The sequence below is a fragment of the Microcebus murinus genome, chromosome 10 (assembly GCF_040939455.1).
Source record: "Microcebus murinus isolate Inina chromosome 10, M.murinus_Inina_mat1.0, whole genome shotgun sequence".
NCBI lineage: Eukaryota > Metazoa > Chordata > Mammalia > Primates > Cheirogaleidae > Microcebus > Microcebus murinus.
In genome coordinates, this window is record NC_134113.1 from 46,396,103 (window position 1) to 46,422,856 (window position 26,754).

At 37.2% G+C, this 26,754-nt stretch overlaps 1 protein-coding gene across 1 annotated transcript in view; it reads right to left on the reverse strand.

Annotated features, from left to right (window-relative positions):
• The window catches only part of SLC2A13 (solute carrier family 2 member 13), a 343,690-nt gene that overhangs the window by 158,787 nt on the left and 158,149 nt on the right, over positions 1–26,754 (reverse strand). Inside the window, exon 4 of the mRNA XM_012788702.2 lies at positions 18,536–18,644. Within this exon, the coding sequence (XP_012644156.2) occupies positions 18,536–18,644 (109 nt within the window). The remainder of the gene's footprint in view (positions 1–18,535; positions 18,645–26,754) is intronic.

The following is a 26,754-nucleotide window of genomic DNA, read 5'->3' on the forward strand; positions in this document are numbered from 1 at the left end:
ACCTTATATTTCTTTGAGCATAATTATAAATGCTTTAAAATTATCTGTTATTCTGCGGTTGGCTATAAAACATCAATATTTTTTTGACTAATAAACATATTCAAAACAAAACCAACATCACTTTAGAAAAGTTGAATATTTGCTAGGTTCCTCTCATGGAGTATTCTATGATTTAATAAAATCAAATACATATTTCTTTACCTCATAATTGAATGTGAACATAGTCTGTTTAAAGCACTGAAAAGCAAATCAGCTAAAATCACATTTAAATTATTCATCAATATTTACTGATCTTTCCTAGTACTATTTAACATAAAATAAACAACTTTCCTATTTTCTCTAAGTTATCCACATTAATTTCTTTAGTGGCCCTAACCCACTTGTTAGGATATCATACGTAGACCTTCATGAATGGACAGACACCAAAATAAAATGAAACAGTTTCTCATCTGGGCATGGATTTATTTGGTAAGCTTTTTTACTTGGTTAATTAAATACTTGTACTACTGAAACAAAGGTCATTTGAAATTTGTTGAAGAGAATTCGAACCATGTTTAGAACAATTAAAGCAATGAGAAAGGAAATGTCTGTCAAAGCACAATAAATTATTCCTTAATTATTAAAAAAATATGAATAGCAATCCTTTCTATCTAAATAATTCTTTCCACTCAAAGACAGGAAATATTTTATGAAAAAGTCACTGATAATTACTCTTAGGCAATGATTACTATCCCTTTTAGTCAGTTTTTAAGAACCTCTTACATGTAAATCTCAGATTTAGAACCTCAGAAATACCCAAGGCATGTTATTAACATGTGCTCTCGGGAACATTATACAAACTTTTATTACGAAGAATTTAAAAAATTCAAACAGATTTATATGATTCTGACATTTACAGAAACGGGTGCAGAGGTATGATTTGTAGTGAATAAGCAAGACATGTGACAGTATTTTGTAAATTGCTCTTTAGTATTTGACATATCTACCACTGGTATTTTAACTACCAGGTCAGCATTTCAAAAGATAATAAAACTATCTATCTTTAAAGTTTTACAAAGTGAATACAGTTCTAACTTTAAACATAAAGATTTTTTAGAGTTTCATTTACAGAGAAAAATATTATCCTGATACTACTATTTGATTGAAAAGAGCTGCTCAGTTGATAAGGCAATCCATCAATGTGCCATTATATAATTTATAGTACCGTCACAACTAAAGCATCTAGTTTGTTCACATACAAATGGAACAGTAATAGACTTTGCGCTAAGCATTTTAAACAGATAAGATTCTTGTCAGCCAAAAGTCTATACTTCATGTATCCTAATCAGATGGCCTGGTGCTTCTGAGTTTGCTAATAACATCTCCCTCCCATTCGTTTTACGAAATGCTCTACTACATTTTTTTTTTGCATTTTATAGACTTTAAAAGAATCTTAAACTCTGCAAGTTGACTTCTACCTTCGACTCCTGACACCAAAATACTTGTGGAGTTTTAAATTAACTAGGTACAGAACAGTGATTAAAATTCATAGTAAACTAACTTGAAAACCGGTGAGTCATATGAATTAACTTTGTTAATCAATATATATTAATGAATGTTTCCTGGAAAGACTATAAACATACTAATCAAAGCATATCCTTGGCTTTTCCCCCCAAATGTCATTTAAAATATAAAACCCTAAATATGTAACAATACAAGTTAGTTCAGAGTTTCATGATTAATAAAATGTTTAATACTTCAGATAGTATATTCATTATATGGAGACTATGTTAGGTTAGAATTTATCCTTTTTTAAACAATAAAATACCAAATAAGAAAAAAATTTATTTGCTATATTTATCCTTAAAACTGCTTTTCAAACCAAAAAAATTTTTAAGCAATGCTATAGTAACTTGGCTCTGATTTCATATTCAAAGATGTTTATTTTAAGGGACATTTACAATAGCTAAAGGAAATACTTTGATTACTTGGACAGATTTATCAAGTTTCACTATGTTCAAAGTAATATGTACAACAGGACTATTTTATTTCAACACTACTGAGCTCCATGGAAGTATGGAATACAAAGATAAATGACGCATACCCCTCCTGAAGTCCCTGAAACACAAATAATTAAATGAATTAACTTCATGTAAACTGGACACACAAACATTAAATAAACATTTAAATTAAATCATATCTATAATTGTAAGCTCAGTCAGTATTCAAGTGTTCATGTTATATCAAATGAATAAAATTTCCAGTATCAAAAGCTTGATATATATTTAAGCATTTGTTACTTATGTTACTTCATTTGGAATCTTTCCTATAGCAACATTATCTTGAATTATCTGAATAACATCTTCTATTTAAATAATCACTAAAAAAAATGCTCGATATTCCCTATCCCAGGGAAAAAAACACAAAACTTCAAACATCATTAATTAATATTACATTTTGGCTCAATTGTTGCTTATTAGATTGGGTGAAAAATCTTACTCTTACTCATATTAGAGACGTCTGTAAAGTAAATCCATGCTACTTTTAATATGCAAATTTACTTATTTAATCTGAGAGCCTGCCAAACCTCCAATTAGGCTCTGACTGCACTTTGTGTGTATGTGTGTGGTGGGACCAAGAACACTTCTTTTAATACACAAAGAAGAAATAAAACAGTGCCAATAAAACAGTGCTGGATTCTCTACTGCACAGGTAATGAGAGTCGAAAGATTAAAACCTTAAAGATATTAAATGCATAAATAACTTTAAAAAAATAAGTATCATGTTTTCACATTTCAATTATACACTTGCCTGTATCTTATCTCCTTAAGATTTTTCAGTAACTTATAAAAGATGTCCAGTTAAACTCAGCAGTTTTATTTCCTCACCCTCTCCATTAAAATGACTATTAAAGAATTAAAGTTTTTTTTAACATACGCAAGGATAACGAACATTAGACTGGAAGTTTTGGACAACGGAAAGAGGATGACAAGTGGTGACTGGCTTAACACGGCAGAACTAATTCCTAACTACAATGGGGGAAGCCAGCAAGCAGCACGATGCTTTATATGACAGACTCAGGAAAGGTTCAAGAATTGAACGCACCAGATCTCTCAGTGGATTAAAGAAAATAAAAGAGGATTAGGTGAAAATCCTTATAATAATCGGCTAGATGCCTCCCCCACACTGGCCACCCCTTGCCATTCCCACACCCAGAGAGCAGAGGGAGGTTTCCCGTCTGGAGATAATGCACAACCAAGGCCACAGACTACAGGACAGCAGGCCCGCTGAAGGCCAGCAGGAAGGCATGGCACGGGAACGAAAGGTGACGGCATTAAAAATTCTGAGGGGGATAAACAACACTCAAGTCCGAGGACTGAATAAAGATTTCTGTGGTCTCAAAATGTTTTACTTCCCACTGAGTTTTCCACAGGAAACTGCTACAGAACAAAAACCACCAAAAAGAAGGACTAAGGCTAAAAAGAAGACAGGGGACCTAGGAAACAGGGAACCCAACCACAAAGAGAGAGGGATAAAGGAGAACTCCTACAGCTGTCCCTGGGAGGCAACGAGATCAGAGAAGAGGCAGGATAATGGAGGCTTCAGGAGGAAGGTCTCCAAGAAAGGCAAGGGAGGGGAGGCAGAATCACAGGGATGGGCTTCCTGAAGTTTCTCACGAGGTTTAACCATAAAGCTCCACTAAGAAGTGCACAGAGAGAATTAGTGAAGGGTAAACTGAACACTGAGCAAATCAAAGAATGTGACAGCTATTCACTGTAGGGAACAAACAAATGTTGGTACAACCATATCAGCCAGATGACAAGGTTAGCTTCCCGGGTCACAGGCAGCAAGACGAGAGGGGTGCACTGTGCGCTGGTGGAGCGAACAGAAGACACGCAGCACGCGGTGCAGTAAATGCGATCAGCACACTGAGCTGCTCAGCTAGGAACTATATTTCCATCGTCATAATGATGAAAATGGTGAATTTTAATTAATCCCAAAACCTGAGATACAGTTACACTGGGGGCAGAGAGGAGATATGAATGTGAATGTTTGGGGGGAGTGGAATGTTTGGGAGGAGCAGGAAGAAGTACTTCATCTCCCATAATGCAAAGTCAATACAGAATATCAAAAACTGAAAAAACTATATAAATTTCTTTTTTACTAAGAAATACAGATGTTAACACTGAAAGAAATATCTAAATGAAGGGAGAGAATTGGCTCTGGAAAGCAGAACTTGAGGTCTATCACCTACCACATAAATGATCTAACTTCAAGTATATCCATTGTTTATTGAAAATACCTTAAATTCAGCAAACTGGGCAAACTTGTTTGACTATGCTTTAACAGATCAATCTTCAAATCAGTCAGCCCATTTAATTCATGTTCTACAATTAAAATAAGCAGCTTACCAATATTTTTCATTTGGTTGTTGACACATTATATACACGCAACCTAAATTAACAATATAATTTTAATAACCAAATTAATTCACAAATTGGCCTTCTAATGAGTATATGTTAATGTATTTCTGTATGATTCATGCTGAGAAGCTCTAGTCATGTCAGCTTTTCTGACTTTAAAAATCATCTGAAGTATCAACTAATATATTCATATTAGAGAAAATCATGTATGTACAACTTACTAACAACCGAGATACACAGGAACAATCTTGTGCCTACTTCATCTCTAACAGTTGCTGTCGGAACCACTATAAGCATCATCTACTTCCTTCCCTTACCACCAAAGGCAAAATGAACACTCTACTATAATCAGAGTACGAGGGCCACTCTCTCTTCCAGGCCCCTATTCACCTGCCCACAGGGGCTGGCACCTACCCACACATATACTTACAGAAGCCTGGGCCTCCTAAGCATCTGTGTTATTTTGCTCTATTCTCAAGTGGAACTAATGCTATGGAAATTCTAGGGTCAGGGAAAATACACTGTGAATCTTGAGTTGTAACCTGGAAAGTTCTACAAAAGCAATGCTATGACTGCTTCTATTTCAGATATCATAAGGCCTAAGAGGGTTCTGTGCATGTACCAGCTTAACAGCCACACAGTTGCTATTGGAAAATGATCCTCAATTTCCAACCGAACTTTTATATTCCTGGAAAATAGCTAATCAGTAAGTTAGGTACAGCCTAAAGACTGATGAACAAGAAAAATACTCTCCCAGAAAACAAATGGCCAAAATATAAGTATCTGCAATTACAAATATTATCCAAATTCATTTGTCTGGATTAATTTGTCCTAATTAATAAAATATTAATATAGTTTTAATTTATTTTATACATTAGTATACAGTCATAATAATATCATAGTTTTATTGAGGTCTGATCCATTCATCAAGACCTTTGTTACTATTGTAGCTATTCTTTTCTTTAATCTCCCTGAACTGAAAACAGACCTTGCACAATATAATTTAGCAATCCAGTTCATCCATTTCCTAGAAAAGGTGAAAAAAAATAAACCCAACAGCCATTTCAATACTTTTCTTCCATGCTGTTTTCAGTTGTGTGCCATAATGGAATGTGTGGTATATAAGGGTGATTCTGATTTTACTATATATTAGTCCAGTAAGGTAGGAAATAGAAAAGGGATTTTTCTTTCAGTTTTTTAATCAGTTTACTAAGGATTTGGAAGAGTCAGGTACTTCAAATTGAAGTAGAGTATAATATGACTATGCTTCTTTTCTTGACCACTGAAGCAGTATGAATAAATGATCCAATGTTTAAAATATCCCCCCAAACACCTAGTTCCCCATCTTTTAATGTTTCGGCAAGACTTTACTATAAAAAAATCAGCAATGAGAGGATGATCATTGAAGACACAGTATAATTATAAAAAAGGGAAACAGGAGAAGCAGTTTGTCCACACTTCTCATGCAACCAGTATTTTCTGAGTGTCTACTGTGTACTGTAGGTTAAGAATACAAATGGGGGCCCCACACATGAAGCTTACTAATCAAGTAAAAAAAAAAAACCAGCATAATTTTAGGCAGTGATAAACACTATGAAGAAAAATGGAGTGATAAGATATTGAGAAAATGTGGCTCTTTCAAATAGGGTCAAGGCCTATCTGAGGTGGTGATGTTAACATTCAGACCCAAGTGATAAGGAACCAACCACAATGAAGACATGAAGGAAGATCTTTCCAGGCAGAAGGGAAAGCAACTGCAAAGTCTCCAAGCTAGGAACAAATCTGGAGAGTTTGGAAAACAGATAAAAGAAGGAAGCCAGTGTGGCTGAGTCTTAGTGAACCAGGAGAGAAGTGGCAGGAGATGAGGATGGTGGAAAAGACAGGGGCAGACAGCTCGAGCCTGTGGACTATGTAAAGAGCTGATATAAAGCATGATGGAGAGCTACGATCTTATTTACATTTTTCAAAGACCATTATATTACAAGTTGCTCTGTGGAGAACGGCTTATGAAGGATAAACATAAAAGCAGGCAGACCAGCAGGGAGGCTGGCTATTGCAAAAGGTGAGCAAGAGGCAATGATGGCTTGGACCGATGGCAGCAGTGGAGATGACAATACATATGGGGAAGGATATGTGCTAAAAGACAGAGCAGAGGTTCCCAAACTTTCTTGCTTCATGGAGCCCTTAGTGTCTCAATCTTTTTTTTTTTTTTTCTACAACACACATAGGTCTAAAGAAATACCTACCAATTCCCTTCATTAAGGTATAAACTACTTAATAGCAGTAGTCCACTCATGTTACTGTTTCACTTGAAAGTTTAAAATATCCTATGGCTCCCCCTGTGAAGGATGTCCTGTGCCTCCATGCTCTTTGGGAACCACGATTTTAGAGCTAAGGCTTGCTGGAGCACTGGGTTGGGAGGGTAAGGAGAAAAGAAGAATCCAAGAAGATTCCTGAATTGTGGGCCTGAGCAACTACATGTACAGTAGCGCCATTTACTGAGATGGGTTAGAATGAAGAAGAAACACAACCACTGTGAAAGGTAGGTTTTATCACCCCATATGCAAATAAGAAAGCTGAGACTTACAGTAGCTATGTAAATTAGTCAAGGAAGTACTGCTGGTCAGGAAACAAGAAGAAATTTGACTCCAGGTCTATCTGATGCCAGATAAAATAATAAGCTGCTACGAGTTAGTCACATTAAAGTACATTAAATATGATATTTCAGTTAATTCCAACACGTCTGTTATACAGGTCTGTCTGATTCCAAACTGAGCTACAACTTACTCCCTCTCAAGGTGATAAAAATAACCGTAACGTAGTGTGGCAAATAGCAGTCTCATCCACATAGCGTCATAAAATTTTTATGATTTGAAATGAAGGTCTTGGGGGGAACATGAAACTGAAGACTTTTATGAACATCTATACTGTTGTTGAAAAAAAAAAACAGACTAGTTCTAAAACCAAAGCAATCTAACTGTCAGCTATCATCTCAACTCAATCCTGAACAGGGCATATATGGGGAAAGTTTTCAGTAAAAATTTTAATCGAATGTTTATTCCTTAGGACAGGTGGCACAACCTCAAAGACCTAGACGGGGCCAGGTCATGGGGAATAGCAGGGAATGTAGGGGACCAGAGAGAATACATACTAGCTACAAGAGGCTATGCAGTCCCTTGAAATCTGGACTTCAATGTGAAATTTAATAAATGCAAAAAACATTGCACTTTGTAAAGGAAGCATGCCTAGAGACTAAATTCATTCCTTGCAAACAGTCTTAGACAAATGACTAAATTTCTCAAGCATACTTTTGGATAAGCAGCTGAGGGGAGAGCTTTAAGGAAGTTAAAGAGGGATCGTTAGAAGGATCCAGGAAGCTGCTAATTCTATGCAGTAAATGTAAAACTGCATAGTTAAATCCACTTTATAAATTTCCTATTTTCTTGTACTGAGTATTTTTATAGAAATAGGAGCACCTTATATTTAGTTCTGTATATTTTAATCTGACCAGTAAAAAAATAATCTTATCAAAATAAATGAAGATGTTCTCCCAAGAGACACTGTTCATTTTTCTCCCTGCCATGAATGACATGTCATCAGACTATTTGTCTCCATGGGGCAGCTTAATAGCATTTGAAATCTTGCAATTCTATCAGCCACAGGAAGCATAGTCAAAACTTGGACAGAACTCACTAACTTAGTTCTTCAGTTGCCCTGACAAAGAAGGAACCAAGAGATCTGAAGAATTTTTTTATGGAAACCTTCAGGATTCAAGCTCAAACGAAATGTACAAATACCCATCCAATATTATAAATCATTAGAAATGTCATTATAGACTACCGCTAATTTGGCAATGGTTTTGAAAGATCCTCTTCTCAAAGCTTGAATGATTTTATTTTCCTAAGATAATGCCTGCAGACTAGTTAAGGAAGATACACAGTCAGAGTGTGACTCATTCTTACTGTAACATCATGCAATAAATTTTGCTATGAACAGAACAAAAGCAAAAAAAAGAGTCAATAATAATTAAAATCTAGTTAGCTCTACCAGGAGAATATTGTAAGGGGGGAATTTTCTATTTGTTTGGTCTTTTGGAGAAAATAGACAAATCTGGAGTTATAAAACATAGTAATTATTACGACAGGAATCTACTCAGAGTGCTATAGGAAGCCAGAGGAGGACCACCTGAATTGGACCCTGGGTTCCAGGGAGATGACATTGTAACCTGAGTTTGGAGGTCTTTTAGTACCTGAATGGAGGTCTTTCAGTATGCTGAATATTTCAGCCAGAGAGGATGGCACATATGAAGGCACTGAGGCTCGGGTTAACTTCCATCACTGCCAGAAGTGCAGGAGGCTCCATGCAGCAGGAGGTGGGGCAGGTGGGGAACGGGCTGGACACGCGTAGTGGAGAGATGACCAAAGTCAAGCCACCAAGGGAACTGGACATTGAACTCTGCTGAAAGCTGTGGGAGCCATTACATGATTTTAAGTCAAGATGGACATGATCTGATTTTATTTCAGAACATTTAGAGGCCGAGATAATGAAGGACAAATTGAGGAAGTTGAGATTTAAGGCAGAAAAATCCCCTGTGCATCCTTCCACAGTGCTGTCCAGCCTCCTGGCCTCACGTGCTTACACCAGGGTAGGTTCATTTTGATTGCTTTTTCTCAGGAATTGGGACAACTCTAAGCAATCTACTGTGGATGCCTGAAGTACCCCCAAGGCTATGGTGGCAGAATGTGACCACATATGAGCAAAAGCAGAGGATGATCCCTAAGAGACAGAAGGAAGGAAGACATATACAGCCCTAGAGAAACAAGGATAAGACAGGTCATGGGCACAGAGACTGAGCAAGCAACTATCCAGTTTCAACCCTTTGCCAGGCCTACCTTCATTTCCTGCCTTCAGACTCTCTGTCTTTACTGTAAACCAACTTACTTTTCTTAAGTCAGGTTTGAGTGGGATTCTGTTACTTCAAAACATAATGATCACTGACGAAAGCAGGGCCTGACAGATCATGGCCATGAAGAGAACAGGAAGGATGTCAAACATACTAAGGGAATAAAACTGAAGAAAATGACAACTGATTGGATTTGGATGTGTTTGCTCCCAAGCCACAGGCCTGGGTACCCAGCTGGTCATACCTACCACTGAGAAGGGATTATAGGACAAGGGGCAGAACTGCTGGGAAGTGACAGGGATTGTCACTGTCAGTCTTGTGTGTGTTGAAACTGGCCAGTATAGGATATCCAAAAGTAAAAATGTCCAGCAGTTGGATATACAGGTGTGTATGACACAGAGTTCTGGTCGGGAAGTATAGAGAGGTCATCTTTAATATCTATACGGTCACTGACCCCACAGGAGTAGAGGAAATCTCCCAGTAGAGTTGTAAGCCAAGACCTTGAGGACATCAACATTAAGGTCTAAATTGAGCAGGAAAAGCCATGAAGGAGACCTCAGATGAAATGTTGTGGTGAGGAAAAAATTTTTAAAAAGAACCATAGCCAAGTGACGAGAGCCTGGACAGCCGATTCACTGCGAGGACAACAAATGTAAATGTAAGAAGAGGAAAAAAGAACTTGCAGATGTCCTCTGAGTGACTCCTATATGGCTGGCTCTTTGCTGCTTCATTTCATCTTCCAAGCAACCTTCAAGGCACAGCCTCTTAAAGATAAGGAAACGAGATGGTAAGTTCCCTAATTCAGTGGTCCCCAACCTTTTTGGCACCAGGGATCTGTTTCATGGAAGACAACTTTTCCATGGACCAGGGGTCAGGAGGCCATGGGGTGAAAGTAGAGCTCAGGCAGTGATACGATTAACGGGGAGCAACCGTAAATACAGATGAAGCTTTGCTAGTGGGCCCACCACTCACCTCCTGCAGTGCGGGAAGGGGGTGCGGGGTGGAGGTGTGGGGTTGGAGGGACGAGGGGAGAGGCAGAGCTTAGGTGGTGATGCATTGCCTGGTTACTAACAGGCCAGGGACCCTTTGTAGCCTAGGGGTTGGGAACCTTAGCCCTAGGGGATGGGCTAAGTTATATTGCTTATCTCCAGTGCCTGGCAGAGTGCCTGCCACAGATGTGTTTAAAAAGTAAATTAAGACCTGAGCATTGCTATAATGCTACCTAGAATTAACCAGACTGGTGTTACTTTCACATTCACATATGATTCTGGGGACAAAGTTCTGCTTTAATGACACAGCAAGCCTATTTTCTGGGGCACATCCCTGGATTTCATGCTGCTATTTCAACTCATTGACAGCATCTCCATTTCTTCTCCTTCCCTTTTCAGTGAAACACACAAATCAGAGGGAGGGCAGGCAAAGACATTGAGCTTTCATAGTTCCAAAGATGCCCTAGGAAACCTAAAACCTTAGCTGTTGATACTTATACAAACCATGGAGATGACTTTCCAGTAATTATCACAGGACCTCAAATTCACATCTGATCCAGAAAGCATGCCAAAAGGATTTGACAATCTTCTGATGTAAGCCACAAGGCATGTCACATGGGGAATACTTAGCAACAGATCCCCTACCTCCCAAGGAGGCATATAAGCTCCTGTCACTCCAAGGTCATTGAGGTCTTTTCGCCTTGACTTAAATCTAAGATGAAAAGAACACATCCAATACTGAAGAGGACAACACCCCTGCTGCAACATCTATAATTTAGAAGAAAAACACTATCATGATTCTTTCCAATATTTTGAAAATAGAAACATACATGAAAGAAGGGTATTAAAATAATTTTGTGTCTACAGAAGGTATCTTTAGCCAACGCTAATGGTTGCCGGCTAAAGAGGGTAGGTTAATTGTGGGATGTTTCTGCTTTCCACAAATGCTTGAGAATTTCTAAACTGCAATACACAGTGAGTAGAAGGGAAGGTAACATGGACTTAGTTCCTCCCAGGGACCTTAACTGTATGTGCTATCTCATTTAATCACCACAAGATCATTATGAAGTCCTGAAATCATCCTGATTTTCGGATCAATGAGGCCCTGAGAAGTTAAGTAGCTTGTGAAGTTTACATAGCTAGTAAGTGTGGTGGGCTTGGATTCAAATCCAGATCTAATACCAAAGGTTGTGATAATAGTAGTATTTGATGTACCATGTTTCTGCCCACCAAACTCCATGTGAAAAAGTTTTTTTAAATACAATAAAAATAATTCGTCTGTGTCCCCTTCACTTCCTACACAGAGTTAATCACTCATTTTCCTGTGTTTCTACAGCATATAATTTGGCTTTTATAATGGTGCACTGTAGTTATTTGTGTGTCTATCTCCTTAGGCAGAATAGAGACTTCTCAATGATAAGAATTATAGCTTAGAGATCTTTGAATCTATAGCGACAATAAAGTAAATGATGGTTTGGGGCATAAATAAACAAATGATTTAACAGATGTATTTATAAGATTTCTGTGACAGGACAAAATTATCTGTGAATTATACAAAGAAAAAAGATTATAATATTCAAGATAATACATCCTCATCATTTCTTATTGTGAATCTCCCATTTTTATTGCTTAGTTTCCATATGGTTAGCCAAGGATCATTAACCTTTTTTTCACTAAAAATAAATTTGCTATATCCATGAACAGTACTAAGAAAGTTCATGCCCATATTGTATTAACTTTTTTTTTTTTTTAACACATATTTAAAGACTCAGGGTTTTTAACAGAAGCCCTGCCCCATATTCTCTTGACCCCTCTCTGAACTCCCCTGTAGCCATCTTGGAAACTCACTACAGAATCTGACAGTTTCTAGCTCATCTCCCTTTGTTTTTCTCCTTGTCTGCCAGAGAGCTCTTGCACCATCAGATTGCTTGGGGAAGCCCAGTGCATTTAGCATCTGCAAGGGAAACCCTCAAGTTGAGGGACTAGGGGTGGTGGATAAACACCCCTGGACTAATCGTGAGGCACAGTCTACAACTATTCCTCGCAGAGCACCCAGCAGGACTGAGCTCCAGTTGCTTACTGATAACCTGCTTACTCATGTGTCCTTTAATGCCTTTTCTCCCTTCTCTATCCTGCTTTCCTTATGCCCTTACTCCAGCCTCTGGTATCACCCCAAAACTATGCTCTGCTCCCAAGTCCTTCTCTTAGGGTCTGCTTCTGGAGGACCTTAAACAAAATCAGGTGTGCAAGATATACACAGGAAAATGGAAAACAATCAGTAACACCCAGACGGTTCACTATAAAGCCATTCTGTTCAAAGCCTCACCTGATGAGAGTGTTTTGTTTTGTATGCTAGGATAGTGAACTATCTGCCACCAAAAATGGTTTTAGACTCCAGAGATAGAAAGTGCATACTTTCCCTTGTAAACCATGGGTACACTGGAGTTAAGAAGCCAGTGAAGTTCATAGGGCTTGAGCCTACTCTTAAAAAAACATTGTGGAAGCCAAGGAAAGTTCTACTGCTTAAGGTGACAGTTTTGCTAAATGATCTTGGGATATAAAGAGGCATTATCAATCATAACTAAGATTATCTTTCTTTAAAGATATGCTTGGGATACAGAAATAAGGTCTTAACATATAAGAAGCTAAGCATCTAGAATGATGATTAGCATGTGGTAACCATTTAATAAATATTCCAAAAATTATGAACAAAATACATATTTTAGATCAAAATTGATTTCCTATATTCTGATAACTTTTCATCCAAGAGAGGTCTAAAAGTATTATTTCAAATATTTTAGCTTCCACTTCTCCTCAAAACTGCATTTGTCATCACTGAAATGTACAATAAAAGTCCTTCTAATTCACTTTATAAGTAATTAGACTGAAAGTAATTAACTGGCATGCACAGAGTCCCATGGTGGAGACAGATCTTGAAACTAATTTTCCTGATTCCTGGGTTAATATTCTTCCCATCACATTACACTCATCTTTCAAAAGAGTAAACCATAAATCATAACATTTTTCCATTTATTCAATAACTTTCAGCCAATGAACACAAATGATTACAATACACTAATCTTGCAATACATCAATGAGGTAAGCATTTTATCTTTGAATAGCTTTTGGACTATGGAGGGAGAGAGAGGGTAAGACTCACTTTAGTGAGTCCTGTCTGTTGGATCCCAGAGAGAACAAAATGTCATTCCTGATTCAGACTTACAACCTGAGAACGTACAAACTCTCATTCTTTTCTTTCTTATTTCCCGTCACCTTTATTTTTCTCTACATTTACCACCATCTGGCCATGCCTGCTTGTGCAATGTTTCCTGACTGCATGGTATTTTTCTTTTTTCTAAATACTAGGAGAGCTTGGAGCTTGTTTGAGATAGAATACGAGAATGGAACAGATCCAGAAATACTGCACTTACAAAATTAAATTAATTAAATATGATTAACAAATATAAATGACTCATTCAACCATCAGCCTGGCTTGCCCAGGAATTCTAGATCAGGGTATAAATCAAAGCCCTTAACTGGGTACCAGAAAGTTTAAGAATTGGACGCGTTTTATGATTATTTAGATGTATGTGATTTTATTACCCCACAGTCATTTAGATTTTTATCCTTGGATGGTAGTGAATTTCACCAACTTTGATTACTTACTGTATCTTACCACCAAACAAGCTATAAATAGCAAGCTCTGCACATCCCAGATATTCTAAAATTAAAGGGTAGCCCATGTGATCTAGAGTCAGAAAATTGGCCTCTACTCTTAGCTCTAAAACTTATTAATAGTGTGATGGTGGACAAGTCATTTAATTCCCTAGGCCTTAGCTAAAGAATAAATAGAAGGACTGCCCTGCCTTCTTGACAGGATGTTGAGATAAAGACAAATACTGTCTATGAAAATATATTATAGTGCTATATATGTAAAACAGTAAAAAATGTTATTGTCATGACAATAACAAACATACCATTAGAAGAGCTCAAATAGTTCTGTCCTATTTTTTTCCTTTCCTATCAATATTTATTGAGTTAATGCATGTTAGAGTAGTACCTGGTATTTATTGCTTAATAAATGATGGCTATTAATATTATTACTGGAGCATATTTTCTAAAGTCCTTCACTATTTCATAACTACAGTGAAAGTAAGTGATCTCCTGGGGGTTAAGGTAAAGGAGTTACGGAAGCAAAATTATCTGTCTACATGGTATCATCTACTTCCCACCCTACTTTGAGTCAGTAGAAAAATGGAAGAGTAAGAAGAGGAGATGAAGCTGGGAGCATTACTCTGAAAGTACAGTGGCTTAAACGTAGGGGTCTAAGTATCCAAAAGAAGTTTATTCCTCCACAAGTCTCTTTACCTGAAACAAACTCAAAAGCTTAAAATTCTGGCTTTCCTTTTCACTACTGATTGTCTGTGTAACCTTAACAGAAGTCATTTAACTACTTGGCCTTCCCAGGTAAAAATCTGATACCTTTCATCTGACCAAGATGGACTGATTACCTATTTATCAGAATATACCAAAATATGGCTTATAAGTTCCTCAAAAAAAGAAGGATGCTATCAAATCTACATAGAACCTGGTGTTTTCCTTCTACCTACCTACCTACCTACCTTACCCCCCCCACACACACACAAACACACTCTCTCCAACACCTCAAACATGTGTATTTTGGTTGTGGCAATGATAATATGGGAAGGGTCCATTCATTAATAGTCATCAATTTTCTAAGAATAAAAATGGAAAATCATTGATGTTATAATTAGAGTTTAGAAGGGATCACAGTGAGAATTTCTTCAGAGTTTTCTTTTCTTTTTTTTTTTTTTTGTAAACTTCTGAATGCAGCAGTACAGAGTTTTCTTTACATTAATCATCATGATCTTCATCTATCACTCCTCTTCTTTGTTTTGGCGCATGTCAAAATATTTTGTGAGCTATAATGCAATAATACAAACACCTTTATATTAGGAAAGCTAGCTCTCCATTTGCTTTATTCTTTCTCCTGCGAACGCAGGAGAATAACTAATTCAGTTGCACGCTGAAATTATTAAGTGATCAGAGTCATATTAGAAAACCAGCTCATTTAAAAGTTAAATGTAATGTACGAAATATGAAATGTTTGTAAGAACTTGCAAGTTCTCTCTTCAGTAGGGCATAGAATGATATGGGTTAGCATATAAAGAAACATGATTTGTCATACAAATAAAAGATACTTTGACATGTATACACATATATATATATATAGCACAGGAAAAGAAAATTAAATATTTCAAGAAGAGAATCTATTTCCTTGACTGAGATAGGATATTAAATAGGTCAAGGGGATGGAGATAAAGGATCCTTTGAGAGCAAAGAGAAAAAACTAAACATGGTAAGATTACATAATACAACTGTGAGGATGAGGTCTTTTAATATTTTCCATATGATCTTTCTATAAACTTTTATTGGTGAGAAATAGAATTCAAAATACCTATTTCAATTCACACAGACTTTGGGGTGAAAGATGGAATTTGTAAAAGCAATTTCAACTTCTACACGCTATTACAATTGGGTTAGAATATAGAAGAGCCATGTAAAAGGGAAGAAGCTGAAAAGAAAGAGTAAAATTTTAAATACACAAATATGTTATAGATAATGAGATATCTATAAAAAAGAAATTCTGAATAAAGTAACATTTTAAAAATAAGCAAAAAACAATATTTTCTACTAAAACCCACAAAAAATCAATTCTTAGGCTTTGGTTAAAAGATGATTAGTAACAAAATTTATGATAGTACTTACTGAATCCTAAGAAGACTGGAAAAAGACACACACATATACACACACATAAATATAGACTAGAGAGAGCAGGAGAAAAACACATTACATGAGCATCCCAGATTAGTCATTTTCTATCCAGATAATAAATAGCAGTGTAGTATGTCATAATGACACTGACTTACACTAAGTTTTATAAGCTTAAAATATGAATGTCTCAAATGATGTACCATGAATAAACAATAGTTACACAGCATAGATATTGTATTAAGTGTCTAACCGTCTAACCTCTAGACATGAACACCATATTAATTTTTTCAGGGAGTTTACTAGCTGTTTTGAATCATGTAGGCACAGTCTAAGTTCAACCATCATTTACTTTATTTTATTCTTCCTGATTTCCAGGATTAATACTCAAATGCAAGCAAAAGCTCTATGACAACACTTCCTATATATCATGTACAGTTTGTGATAAGCAAAGGACATTAATGACTATCACAAATCTTAGGGACCAGGAGGACCCTTATATCACTTAATCTCTGTGAAAGCACTCAGGCTTTAAAGGAATGGATGCTTTTTCAAAATCTGAAAGCCTAAATCAGCACAATTTATACTAGATGTCACAAACGGATTATGACAGTCATTTCAACCAGGAACACACTGGCCTCAGCCACCTCCTATCAATTAGAGAGGCGGCTAGATTTGTGATCCCTGTTTTACAGGAACACAAGAAGTACAACAAAAATCCTTCCTCTTCCATGCTTTCACACTTGTCAAGTTTAAATGCTTAGAAAAATGTAGAACAAAAAATATTTTCAGAAATAGAACCCATCTTACAGTAGGTTGATCAACTAAAATATTCACATAGGGCTACTGCTGCAGCATGGCGTCATTTGAAAGCTTGGTCCTAATGTTGTTGCATTTCTAGATCATCACCACACCCAAGGAGGGTGGACACATCTCAGAACAGGGTCACGATGTGCCAAGTCCAGAGGAAAAAACCAGACAGACATGCTTGGAATTATATGAACAGAGATGGGCCTTAACAGAGTTGATAAAGGTGAAGGAAACATTAATAAAGTCAATGTAGAGGAAGGGAGAAGCCAAAATATTAAAAATGTAGTCTAGGAAGTTACATTCTAACAGGGATTATGATTAAAGCCAAATCCACGAAGGGTGTGGTTATATTGAGAGTGAAGTTTCTTAACAAATTTCACCTAATCTAATAGGTCTTTGGGACTTAGTTTTAATTCTTAAAAATTATTTTAACAAATTACTCCTCTCTAATTATCACTAAATAAATCATCACATCCAAGTAATTTTAAAGGAAAATATCCAGAATCTCAAACACAAGTGGTTTACCAAAGAAATTTTAATTTTACATAATTTCTATTATTTTAATGAATAATTTTAACCAACAGGTAGGAGTGGGGGGGACTTCTAAGATCTAGCAACTTTTCATCTAATAGTCGACAAATTCTAGGAAAACTCATGATCTTCTCTAAACAGCATTCTATTATTTAGAATCTTAAAAGTCTACTCTGGAGAAACGGAACAGTCCTGTATAGCCCTTATCAGAATTTGAAGTCCTATATTTATCATTGACTTTATTTAATGTGTGTTTCCTCCACCAGTCTATATACCCCTGAGGCCTAGGCCCAGGTCTACTTTAAAATTTCCCTGGTAAACCATTTGTATTAGAGAATCTGGATATTTTCCTTTAAAATTACTTGAATGTAGTAACTTATTTAGTGATAACTATAGAAGAGTAATTTGGTTAAAATAATTTAAGAATAAAAACTAAGTCCCAAAGATGCAGTAGATTAAATGAGGATTTGTTAAGAAACTTCACTCTCATTACAACAGGCCCTCAAAAATGAGTTTAATACTGAAGGCATGAAACACAGTAGAATCCATACTCTTCACCTCACTTCAACCCCACTATACACACAACTTTGGGCATTACTATGAAAACTAGAAAACATGGAACTTTTCTGTCTTTCCCACTTCTCTTCTCCACTCCATCTCCCCTTTACTGTACTCTGGTTGTAATAAACATACTTCTACTAACATCCCTGTCGCATTGCATTGTAACAGACTGCCCCAAAAGGAAATGAACTAGTTATCTGTGTGCCTATACTCACTGGCAATTCCAGGTGATTTCCTATTGTTTTACTTTCTAACCAGCATCAAGAAATGGTTTAGGATAATGATATATTAGCTCAGAACATAAGGAAGTTCTAGATGGCATAAAAGAGAAATTATATAAAATAAAGCCAATAATACAACAAACAAATCACCTCTTTCTAGTTACAAATTATAGGATTTAAAAAAATTCATAAAGTTAGTATCTCCCAAAAGGAGAATCCTATACATTTAATAACAACAAATCACTGAGTCCTATTCTTTTTTTTTTTCAGGTAAAATAATCCTTTCACAATCCTTTCAGTAAAAAGCCAGAAAGAAATACATACATGATGGTGTTAATGCCTGAGAGCTGTTGGAACATTTGTAGGCCACAACCCACAATTAAAGCGCGGCGAGTTGGGGGATAACTCAGCATTCTGCAGATCACAGGTCCGGCTTTATTTTAAAAGAAGAAAGAAAAAAAAAAAGGACACATCTATTATTTTTAGCTCTCATAGTAATTATTCCCATTAGGATAAATTTCCCCAAGTCTCCATGAAATCAACATGACTGGGTATTTTAAAATAGAACAAATAATACTTTAACAGAAATCTGGGTACAATATATTAATTTTAAGACAGACTTCGTGTATTTTTTAAAGTGTAAAAGGAACAAGAGAGAATTCAAGTTTAAGTAATCTATGAGTTCCAGGAAGACCTATATACAACTGAAACTGTCAAATTATTCTTCCTTAAATCCCTACAAGCTGCATTTATTAATCACTCTCTTTGTTATTCTATTTTCTTGGCAATTAAATATTATTTAAAATTCATCCATGTAGGAGTACAAAGTCACTGGCAAGACTGCTTTAATCAACCAAAAGAATAGCAATTATCAAAAACAATTAAACAAGGAACAAAATTCATTCCAATATATTTGACTAAAGTTAAGGAATTTGGGCACAATATCAGACTTGGTTACAGCTATGATATATATTAACAAGTTACCAAAAAGGTAATAAAAAAATGTCTATTTTATATAAGGGTGTGTCTGCATATATGTATTTCTAAATTTTGTACAGTTCCATAAGAGGCATTCAATGATCATTTTAAAATATAAATGGGCTTTCAAAAAATAGGCCAGATCCCTTGGTCTTTGTCAGAACTCTAGATCAGCTCTAGGAAGCTGTCAATCTAAACTACTGAGGCCTTATAGATGACAAACCTTATCGATGCCTGTTGTCTGGGCATAATTACTAAAGGGCCCTTTCTATTTTCCTAAGTGTTCAGTTAGGTGTCACCTCAGCTTTAAGAGGCATTCTCTATGGTCCTCATGGGGTTGGAGTTGACTCCCAGGACTTATGGTATTCCTGCTGTTAGAAGAGATGGTCTGGGATCATGGGGACACTAAGAGCCATTTTTCCTGGAGGCCATGTTTTGTTAATGAATCCTAAACCAAGTCAAGCAAATTAAAATCCAAGAAAGTATATTTCAGGAATCTTCTGGAAATCCAATATTCCAGTTTGTAGAAATGGAATAAAATATGTTGTTGCCTCAGCAATAAAAGTTAATATGGAATGTCAAGCCAGGGCATTAATTACAAATGAACATTATAGGGGTTAGACTATCCGATCTCTGCATGGGTGTGATTGCAATCATAAAACTTGATTTACTGCAAACAATTTTGTCTCTAAATGGCAAGACAGGATACAGATTAATTTAGAGAAGTGTTGATGGCCATTCAAAGCTAAATGCAGTGACAACCCATTTAGAAAGCAGGCTGAGGGTATTATAAATGTCAAATTGCATTAGATTCAAGGAAAGCAGTATTAAATCCTAATATACCAAAAAGGCTGTGTGAAATGGGTGGATTTTGAGAGCTCTATGGTGACAGTGTTAAAATGCATCTGGATCAGCTGCCTAAAAGATGGCCAGGCTCATCTGCAAATACAGATATCTATGAGGTGTGAGCCACAAAATAAGCAATGCATTACCTTTTTCCATAACTCAAAACTTTCAAATAAAATATCATTTACCTTGTATACCATGGAAAACTTTTTAAATGACAACAAAACAAAACAAAAACCCCAAAACCCTTTTGTCAGCTTTTTGTGACCTCCAAAGATGAGAAATTGGCCTTTCCTGCTGCAAGATATCTATTATAATCTTTGGATAGCTATATCTACTTTCTGTAATAAACCATTTCATGAGCTGATGGACAGGTTAGGTAATAATGGTTTTGCAGGGCAGAAACACAAAGAGAAAATTATGACAAATTAGGACCAAAGTTTGACCTGCCTTAATATTAAGAGAAACTATCACATAAACATCCCATATTTATTTCCTAGTATTTTTAAAATCTGGATTTTGTATTTTCTCTTGGTTTGGACTTCCTGTTAAAAATAAACAATGGGAGTTCCTCTATTAGATTGGAGTTTATTTTTTAACGGATAAATTTTGGTCATAGCAGCTGCATGTCTGATTATGCATAAACAAAATTAAAGAATTTCCTTTCATTAAAATCATAAACCTACCCTTATTAGGCAGTACAACTGACTTAACAAATAAAGACTATCATTCGTCTTTATGTCACAGAAGCTATGAGGCAGAAGGAAAAAAAAAATCAAACATATTAATTGGCTGAATGTTCATAAGTGAAAATTTAAACTGTCATGCTCTACTTACGTTTCGTTTGCTTTTATAATTAAAAATATTTTCTTTATACAAACATTTCACACTTTTCTTTTAAATGTGTTTGAAACACAAAAATTCCTACATAATAAAAACTAACCTCTAACCAACTAACATAGATTAGAAATAAAGGAACCCAAACATAACACATAATAAAGCCACAGATTCAAGAAATTAAAATGGGTTCATCTTTTCCTTTATTCTGAACACGTCATACTGTATCAAGTTGCTAAGTAACTTGCACAAAGATGTCCAGGTTGGCAGGGCCTCTGGTAGCAGGGATGAAAAAGACAGTCCCACAAGTGCAGCCATTCCTGTGGACAGACTAGCTGTGAGCCGAGCCTGCAGAAGGCTCCGAGTTTGACTAAAAATGCACTAGACCCTCGTTGGTGTAAAATCCCAGCTCTTGACTTCCATTTCCAGCTAAGGTGGAGTTACGGTAACCAGCTTTACCTTCTCGCATGAAACAAACAAAAAGCCATACAAAAATGCATGAAATAATATTAATAGTTCTCATGATTGTAGACAACAGGTAATAAAGAAGAGTCATCCCTGAGATTCAAGAAAAAAATAGAGGTGAACCCTACCACTGTCCCAACTGAATGCCTCAAAAAAGTTTCCAGGCTGCAGCACAGGGAGGGGAAACCAGGCGGACTTTGGTGGTCTCCTTGAGTTGAAAAGGAGCAGCTCAGAATGCAGGCATGCCAAGGGGGTTAGAATTCACAGGGCACAGGACCAGGGAGGAGAGAGATTCAGAGAGAGAAGGAAGGAGAACTCTAGAGATCTTCAGGGTCCCCCTTGAGTACTCAGTCAAGTACTGATCAGTGGATGTGTGTGAGGAAACAACCCAAGGCAGGGAAAAGAGCCACAGGAAAGGATTAGAGAAATCAATCTCAGAAGCTCCTACAGGGCTGGAAACAGTGCCTGTTCCTACCAACCAGAGTGAAAAACATGGATTTTAAGGAAAGAGTATTCAAAAGGTATCTACCTTAGTAATGGTAAAAATTTAGTCCTAGACTAAACACTGCTTGAGTACCATCTGAAACGGCTTCAAAGCAAGACCCAACTGCTGCCAAAGTATTGAATAACATCACAGAACAAAGCTCAACAATAAAACAAAATTTATAATGTCTGGCATACAATAAAAAAATGACCAGGCATACACAAAGGCAGGAAAATATAATCTCTAATGATAAAGGAATAAATTCATCAAGAGAATATAACAATCCTAAATGGCTATGCACTTACTAATAGTTTCAAAATATATGAAACAAAAACTGATACAAATGCAAAGGGAAATACAAAAATTCAGTTATACTCCAATATTTCATCAGCCCTTTCTCAATAGCTGATAGAACAAGAGGCTGAAAATCAACAAGGATATAGAAGACTTAAACAACACTATAAACAAACTTGACCTAATAATTGACATTTAAACAAAACTCCACCGAAGACCAGGCTGCACATTCTTAAAGAGTATAGGTATGGTTACATTCTGAGCTCTAAAACCAGTCTCAATTAATTTAAAAGAATTCACATAATTCATGCCATCTTGTCAGAATGCCAGGTTTTGGCACCAAAAGATGTCAGAGTGGGAGTCTGCCCTTGGGTCTGCCCAACTCACTCACTCACTCACTGACCCACACACTTCCTACTCCTTGGATTGTTTCCTTTTATTAGCCGAGTCTGGAGGAGGGCTCTTGGGAGGTATGGGATGTTATCAGATGATTAACAGTGTCCTCAAAATGCCATCTGTATATAGGGCTCCCTCTAAGAAAGCCCACCTGGGTGGGTGGGTGGGGGTAAACAGCAATGCAGATTCAAGCTAATGGCATATTAACTACCCTTAGGAAATTTACTCTAGGTCACTTTCTGAATCTTATTATGCCTGGGCTGGGGAATTCCTAGATTGAGAAAGCATTCCCTCCTTCCTCAGGTACAGCCGTTGCTTGGGATAGGACTAAGGGTAGGGCAACACCAAAATGGAGTGCACCCTTGTCCTTCTTCCCAGGTGAAAGTATTGCTCAAAACAGCACCAAAAGAGGGAACCTTTGTCCCAAGGAGAGCCGGAGATCCTAATTATCTACCTAACAATATAACGAATATTCTCTGACCATAATGAAATTAATATAGAAATCAATAACTGAAAGATAACTGGAAAACACCTTCAAAATTAGAAACTAAAAACAAATTTATATGGATCAATGAAATAATGGGGATTAAAAAGAATATGAAACTGAAAGAATATAAAAATATAGCATATAAAAGTTTGTAGAATGGAGTTAAAGTAGATGAAAATGTATAGCAATAACCTCAGCTTCAACCTTAAGAAATCAGAAAAAGGCAGACAAATGAAACCCAAAGTAAGCACATGGCCAAATGGAAATCCATGGGGAAAAAATGATAGTTGGAAAAAAAATCAATAAAACCAAAAAATTAATAAGCTTCAAGCCAAACTGTGGTAGGCTGAATAATGGCCTCAAAAGATATGCACGTCCTAATCCCTTACACCTGTGAGTGTTATTGTTGATGGCAAAAATGGACCTTGTGGATGTAATTAAGTGAAACATTTTGAGAGAGGAATACTATCATGGATTATCCAGGTTAGCCCAAATGCAATCACATGTATCCCTATCAGAGGGAGGCAAAGGGAGATTCCAGACAAAAGAAAAGAAGGTAAATGCAGACATTAGACAAAATGCAGATGCAGCCACAAGCCAAGGAATGCTAGCTACCAGCATAAGTTGGAAAAAGCAAGAAACAGACTGTCCCCTAGAAACTCTAAAGGAAGTATGGGCTTGCCAACACCTGGCCACCAGAACTCAGAATTTCCATTAAGTTACCTGGTTTGTGATGATTTATTACAGCAGCCATAGGAAACTGATAGACTGATCAGGAAAATGTGAGAAAAGACACAAATGGCCCATATCAGGAATGAGAGAGATGAACTCAATACAGATTTAAAACAATAAAAGAACATCATGAACAACACTATGCCATTAAATTCAACATTTTAAACCCAGTAGACAAATTCCCTAAAAGATGGGCTCTTCCAAAGCTCACTCAAGAAAAAAATAGATAGCCTAAGTGGCCAGCCCTACAAGCTATTTATTAAAAGTACTGAATTTGGGGAGCCTGAGGCAGAAGGATTGCTTGAGCACAGGACTTTTGAGGTTGCTGTGAGCTACGCTGATGCCATGGCACTGTAGCCAGGGTAACAGAGTGAGACTCTGTCTCAAAAAAAAAAAAAAAAAAAAGTACTGAATTTGTTAAAATCCTTACCCCAAATTAATCTCCAAATCCAAACATTTGACAGATGCAGACCAGTGGTTGCCTGTGGAGGAATTACAAAGGGGCACCGAGGAAAGTTTTGAGGAGACAGGAATATGTGGACTCTCTTGACTGTGGCAATGGTTTCACTGCGTTCACATTATGTCAAAATTTATCAAATTATACAATTTAACTGTGTGCCTTTATGTATATAAACTGCACCTCCATAGAGCTGCTAAACAACAACAACAAAAAGCTTTACCAATAAAGAGACATTGGATGCCAGGAGGGCTGACATGGTGAACTGGATAGTAAGGAAAAAGTTCAGATATCCAAAGACCATGACTTTCACTTAAATAAGGGCACGAAGGGGCAACTAATTAGAAGTAATAATATTTGATTAAACTGGATTGGACAAAGCCTGCTGAGACCACCGAGCGAGAGCAGCCAAGGATGCAGGACCCTTAACATTTCTTCAAGATTTCCCTTGCTCTTACTCTTCCCTTTCTTTTCATCTTACTTATTTATGGATTTTACCATGTATTAAAGAAAAGTTGAGAAGGAAAAAGTAGAACACTTTGTGACTAATGAATTACAAGATGCAAACTGTAGGTGGTTTCCTCACTGCTGACAAAGTAAAGATGCCTCCGTGGAGAAAGCAGGGGCCTCGCTGGGAGCAAGATAATCACTGCTCAGCTTCAAATATTGCTCTCCGCACTCCCCCATTTAGGGCCCTATGGTTGGGCTACGATCAGGCACAGCAAGGTCTCCCAACACCATAGTCCCCCCGGAAGACAGCCAGAGGAGGCTGCTCTCACACAATCACCAAGAGTATTAAGCATCTGCTCAAATCCCAGTGGAGTCTCTAACATTTCAACAGCTCTTCATGCCTTATGAACCATTTATCACCGTAAGAGTCCTATCAAGGAAGGAAGAGCAGGTGTTGCTATCCCGTCTCAGAAATGAGGAAACTAGGCACAGAGGGATTAGACAACTCTCTCAAGGTCAGAAATAAATACGCACATAGAACTAGAACTCGACCCCTACTTCTTACTCATGTCACAAATGTCAAGTAATTTTATACATATACTTAAGTAAGCTGATTTTTCTGAGCACAAAAAAAATCACCAATTTACAAACAGTGTAACAGAACACAAAACTGGCACATGTTCAAACTGCAGGAATAAACATACTCTGTTCAGCATCACTTCCATCCCTCAACTCCTTTTTCTTTGTCTTTTTCATGGCCCCACCTGCCACGCTACCCAGCCTCAATTCCAGATCTAGCTATTTCAAACCCCTCCTTTCACTCTGCCCCTTTCTCACTTCCCACAGCCAGGGAGTTGAGCATTGCTTGACAACAGTTAGAAAAACCAGTCTCACTGGTTTCATGACACATTTGGTGTGTCTGTGAGTAGTCAGGCCCTCCGAGTTGCCCAGGGAGCCTTTCACTCATCTCCAATTGGCTCTCAATCCTGTTCCCACAATATCCATTTTAAACATTCCTCCTCCTTGGACTTCCACTGACCTCTCCTGCCTTTTTTCCCATCTCTCTGACTGAGAACCACCTACCCCCTTTTATCATACCCCTGAGGCCCCTACCCTGAGCCTCCTCTGTACTAGATACAGAACTGTAAGGAGTCTCTGCCCACAAGGAGCTCATGATGTTGGGATGGGGAGGAAGTCACCACAGACATAAAACCAGCTATACCACAGTGGCGTAATCGCTCTAACAGAGCCTCTGTATGTGAATAGCACAATGAGATTAAGGCATAAGGAAAGATCCACAAAGGGCATGCCAGATCAAGTACATATGCAACGGAAGTCCATGTTTCTCCCCGCAAACTTGTTCTTTACCCTGTGTTTTCTAATTTTAAAGGAGCTCAAGAAATATAGCTTTTGACTATTCATTCTCTATTCCTACTTCCCACAGCTATTAATAATACATGGTCAAGTTTGAATTATAATGAATGTATGTGGGCCTAACTTCTTTCTATAAAACATCAGAAAGATTTCTCTTATCTTGTACCTACCCCTTCCCTGCCTCCCCACCTCTCCACTGCCTGGGCTGGGCTCTCATCCGTCTCCTCAATGACACTGTGCATGGCCACAGGAAGTGTTTGCACAGACCAGTGTTGAAACCCCAGCCTCACAACTTAGCCACTGTGAGATTCAACCTCTCTAAGCCTCCATCTCCTCTTGAGTAAAATGGATTTTGTAGTGGTAGTATCCATTAGAGATTAGAGATAATAAGTTCTGGGCACATGTCATGTATTCAATAACAAGCCTCATATGTGGTCTTTACATCTCCAGTCTCTACAGGATTTAATTCATCCCCCCTCTCCCCACATTGCTGCCACCTTATCTGCTAAAGACCATTTTACTTATCTGTTCAAAACCTTTGATAACAGACCCATCAGGGCCTATTTCATGAAGGGGATGCTCCTGCCCCAGCTGACCTTTCGAGATTTATTTCTCTATGTCCCCTGCAATATGTAACGCTTCAGCAATCTTTACATCATTTGTTTTACCCAAAGAAGCCTAATATGTATATATTTTTCTTATAATGTTCCTTCTGCTTGGGGTTCTATTCTTCCAATTTTGGG